The sequence below is a fragment of the Ciona intestinalis genome, unplaced genomic scaffold, assembly GCF_000224145.3.
Source record: "Ciona intestinalis unplaced genomic scaffold, KH HT000071.1, whole genome shotgun sequence".
NCBI classification, from domain to species: Eukaryota; Metazoa; Chordata; class Ascidiacea; order Phlebobranchia; family Cionidae; genus Ciona; species Ciona intestinalis.
The window spans coordinates 12131-16911 of record NW_004190393.1 but is presented as its reverse complement, the minus strand read 5'-3'; the positions used below and the strand labels follow the sequence as shown (position 1 = coordinate 16911).

Below are 4781 nucleotides of genomic sequence, written 5' to 3'. Positions count from 1 at the left end.
TTTATAATTCCAACAAATATTCCACTGTAAATAAATAGGCCTTATGCTTTTAATATATAATATCATTATAATATATAAAAATATAATATCATTATTATATATAAAAATCTAATCCAGGTGAAAGTAATGCAGAAACAATTGCTTCTTTTCCACAATGCCATATCTGCTTATTTTGCCGGGAATCAACAAGAATTAGAATCTACACTCAAACAGTTTAACGTAAAAGGTTCCACTCCGGCAATTGCCTCGCAATCTTGGCTTGAAAAGGAGTAGAAACCACTGAACTATATACAGTTGCAGTACACGGTTAGTTACAGTTTTATAAACCAAAGCAAAAACTTGACACAGCAGAGACTGCATTATAGGCAAAAGTTCTGAATGTTTTAGATTTAGATTAAATACTTCTGCTGCATCCAAGTTTAATGGAATAGAAATGACATTTTGACTTCTTCGTAAAGGTAACAAAAAAATCTCAATTGACTAACTCTTTGTAGAATCTGTGATGGTTACTACTGTTTACTATAACCATGAGTTCTTCGGAAAAAAAATTGACCAAAAAATCTTGTTTGATTTTCTAACACAGTTCATTTGTGAAAATTTCGCAATTTTGGGGATTTAGATTAGCTTATTTAAAAGGTGATCAATTCTCAATGAAACACAGAAAACCTTCTTTCTTTGAAACCATTCTTCATTTGCTTTCGTAGATTAAATATTTTGCAGTTAAAAAAATCATTCATGTTCAAATGTGATTATGCAGATCATCCATCAATTGTTTACTAAACACTTTGCATTCACCTTTGTAATGCATTCCTATTGCATTTTTATTAACTTAGTGTTTCTTTATTGTAGATTATGTAAGCAGATCGTTATTATATCACTTCGGTAGCTAGTTTGAATATGTAGATTTATATAAAAAAACTCTCGTTTTTTTATCAACAACGATGTGTATATTTTTGTTTTGCAAACTTAAGACAAAATTTAAAATAATAATCCATATGCTAAGACTTCATAAATTCATTATCTGTTCTATTTTCTTTGAAAAAAAACAAACTATATATTGAATAATTAATTTGATGTTACTTTCACAGCTATATAAAACGGTTATTGTAATTAATAATAACCATTTCTTTTCTACAAATTGTAAATGTATAAAACATTGTCCATTTTTAAAATGTTTACGTAAGAAATGTATCTGGACAAAAACAACACATAGTATTTAACTAAAAACTTTGCCCTATTTCGATATATAAACGTGGTTATTCTACCTATACCTACTGTCTTGTAACCGCAACTTATTTTAACAATTTCGTCCCAATATATTTGAAACCCGTTGTATGTAGAATATGCTTGTGATGTTTTTGCACAACATTGTAAAGCCACTTTTGATACAGATCGTATATTTCCTTTCAACTCTTAACTTATCCACTGCACTGATATATAACTGTACAAAAGATACACGTTCATAATCTGACACGACGACGCTGGGTGTATTATATTTGGTGCCAACACAAAAATAAAACAACTTTTTAGTTACAGTGACTTAAATAAACAGAGTAGCTCCAGTGTTTTCTGTATTGTCTCCCAGTTTTGCTTTCGTTACTCATTCTTCGCAATAGGCAACTACAACAGTAATTTAAACAAATGTTTTTAAAAGTACAGTTTTATGCATGTGAGTATACCACAAGGCGGTAATATGGTTCCCATCTGTGGATAGATTTTAAATGCATAGTGTTTTACACGAACACTGGTAATGTATTGTAAGGGTGGGAAGACGGGACACCTTTTCACTCCCTTTTACCGTTTCATTTGGTAGTAAACAAAGATCGTTAAAAAATTTAGGAAAACCGCCTGTTAAAGAGCTTCATAGATAGGCTGTTGTTTAAACCACGTTCCATCGACTTCCCCAACCCTACTTAATAAACGCAAGTTGGCATTTTGTCACGTCTTTAAATAAGAAAAAACGATTTGCCAACTTATAAAAACCTGTCTCTATAAAAACCTATTCTTTTTATAAAACAGTCGCCATATAATTTAACCAAATTTGCGCTTTCATAATGTTAACTCCCATGCCATAATGCGTTCCGTCGTAACTATGAACAAATGTAGTTAACTTTCTAAAATCAAACGTCTTTATTTCATTTATGTCCAGAAAGTTTCTCATTCTCGCTGAAAAACTATTTAAACCGTCTTCAACGTTACACAACCCCCAATACTTCCAAGGGCTTATTACCCCCGCTTTTAAAGGCAGCACCCACGTAATTTTGGGCCACTTTGCCTTTTCTTGTTTGAGCAGCATTAGCGCTGGGTTAAGAAATTGGTTAATTACTTTGTTCACGTCACAGTGGTCCAGAACACCTGGAAAATAAGTTGTCGTGTTTATTTGGAACTATTAATTTGCTACATAACCAAATAAGGCTTGCATTAAACAATTAAGAAAGTTCTCGAGTCATGTGGCTACAGTTATAATCTGTAAATATTCTTTGTTTACCACCAAATGAGAAGAGAAAGATGAATAAAGTCATGTCCCATCTTACACCACCTTACTATATTGTAACGATTGTCGTTCTGTCGCTATATATTATGCCTCTTTGTTGTTACACTTTTATGAGACGTCCTACTGCGTTTGAAGAGACATAAAGTAAATAATTCTATCCTTACCGATACCAACAGTAATGTAAGTCTCATTTCGATGAAGAAGACCTTTCACCAAACTGTAGAACTCGTTTGAATATTTGCTTTCTAAATATGGTTTGAATTCCACGTCAAAATTTCGATGCCCGCCATTGCATAATGACGTATTACTGACGTCATCAGTAGATTGGGCCGTCTCAACAAGACAGTCGTATAACATGAACTGTAGATTTCCACGACACAGATTCTGTATGAACAGTTTGTCAAAAATTGTATCTCTATAGTAGGGTGGGGGGAAACGGGACACCCTCGTCACACGAGCATAAAGTAAGGTATGTACGTGGTATAACTTGTAAGCGGGTACGAGGTGTTCGAAAGAGAACATCCGTATTGTAATGTCGTGGGTTTAGCACTTAGTTTATTGACACGCGCACTGTTTTTATTGTTATTTACGTAATATTTGTATTGTTTGTTAGTTTAGTTTTGAATGTGTTTCTTCTCACTATTTGTGTTCTTTTGTGTTTTCCTTATCACTATTTGACCTAGTATTTTGCTTTCCTTATCACTGTTATTCACGCACGACTTGTTTCCCGCAATTGTTTTAACGTTCCCGCGTGTTCCCTTTGTTGCTGTTATTGCCGATGGACTAATTGCTGCTTGTCACGTGTCGCGCTTTACGCGCTTTTCCTCTTTCTAGTTTTGGGTGTATCTGGGAGTTCTTGTTGTACCGTGTTGACGAAAGGTTGTATTAATTGTGAACTGTTTTATCCAGTGAAAGCCGTATCGAGTTTTTGTTGTATCGAGTTGTTGTGGTATCTAGTTGTGGTTTATGTGGTTTAACAGTTTAGTGTGTATTTTAATGTCATTCGTTTTTATTCAGTTTTTATTAAATTACATGTTTTTATAGTTAAGTCGTGATCAGTGTAGCTTACAACAGACTACAGCAGTCGGGCCCCGCGATTGGCCGTTAAAGCAGCGTCCCGGACCAAACCCCCGTTATCAAACGTAACAGTATTATAACGAATTAATGTTATCCTTACTTTGCTTTTTTTAGTTATGCATCTTTTCATTGCTCCATCTTCAGTTCGACCACTTAAAGATATCATTAGACCAAGGAACGTGTTTCGTATCAAAGAATCGCCAACAAAATAGAACTTCCTTCTTATTGTATTGGCGTTTAACACAGCACACGCTTCGTGTGGTTTATAACGAATCATCCGGCACCTGCAAACGTATTTAAAATAAGTCATAACCATACAGCGTGTAGTGTTACATCCGGGTTTTCCACGCTTAATTAATCAAACACGAATTCTTGGCCTTTTGTTTTCCATGAACAAAATAACGCCTTACAGCAGTGGCCATATATTGAAATACCAACACACAGTATAGTCTCAAATTTCAGGACCAAACTGTTTGCACTACATAGCTTCCGTTTTACACAATTTATCATAAACCAGTATACATTTGGCATATGTAGTAATTTACATCTTAAAGTTCGCCGTATTGTTTATATGTGCACTGTTAAAATGTCGTACCAGAGAGAGTATATAATCAATCAACGTACCGGTTGTCATTCGGTTTCCATTTTGCCTCTTCCGCGTGGATATACTTTCTCATATCCAAACAATCCGGACAAAAACAAGCCATTGAATCACATACTCGCGGTTTTACCACCAGGCAAGGTTTCTTTTGCACCACATTTACCATCTTTTCGCCAGTAAACCTTCGGAAAACTTAACTCGCAAGTGAAATGGATGTTACTATTTCCTCTAATGCACTCTGTTTGTATACCTTATGCTTTACCCAGGCTCCATTCGTAAGGTTCAACAACAAGTTCTCGCATTGCGGTTTTAGGAGTTCTCGATTTTGAGTCCAAAATGCTTTGCCTTGACTGCTGTAATCCCGGGATGTACAGTCTATTGGGCACTTTCCTTTCTCCGTATACCAAGTTACGAACTGGTACTCTAAAAACGCATAGATAAGAAGCCAACGGTCAAAATGACGATGCTTAAAAAAGCTCTTCTCTTGAGTACAATGCTCAATCTGATGCACGAAGTTTTATGTGTCTCCTCTTGCTCTTTTCAATGTGACATGCAAACTAGACATATTACAAACCCACTTATTACATTACCTGGTGCTTTATTGTTTAC

General features: G+C 34.9%; 2 protein-coding genes and 1 long non-coding RNA gene across 6 annotated transcripts in view; 2 read left to right on the top strand and 1 right to left on the bottom strand.

The window, feature by feature from the left end:
- LOC100182817 (arfaptin-2-like) overlaps nt 1–1562 on the top strand; it is a 7620-nt gene extending 6058 nt beyond the window's left edge. For 3 of the 4 annotated variants that reach the window (XM_018815394.2, XM_009861062.3, XM_002127041.5), the window contains exon 8: nt 118–1559. In XM_018815394.2, the coding sequence (XP_018670939.1) occupies nt 118–273 (156 nt within the window). In that variant the 3' untranslated portion in view covers nt 274–1559. Of the gene's footprint in view, nt 1–117 lie in introns of all 4 variants that reach the window. The other variant, XM_018815393.2, reaches the window with a different exon arrangement.
- LOC100185235 overlaps nt 1464–4781 on the bottom strand; it is an 8847-nt gene continuing 5529 nt past the window's right edge. Inside the window, exons 2-5 of the mRNA XM_018815392.2 lie at nt 4196–4240; nt 3672–3855; nt 2659–2878; nt 1464–2355 (exon numbers count right to left, since the gene is read on the bottom strand). Coding sequence (XP_018670937.1) covers nt 2009–2355; nt 2659–2878; nt 3672–3855; nt 4196–4240 — 796 coding nt within the window. The 3' untranslated portion in view covers nt 1464–2008. The remainder of the gene's footprint in view (nt 2356–2658; nt 2879–3671; nt 3856–4195; nt 4241–4781) is intronic.
- Nucleotides 3292–3926, top strand: LOC113474995. The gene is made up of 2 exons (XR_003396719.1): nt 3292–3373; nt 3686–3926. It is a non-coding gene; the product is annotated as an uncharacterized LOC113474995 (long non-coding RNA).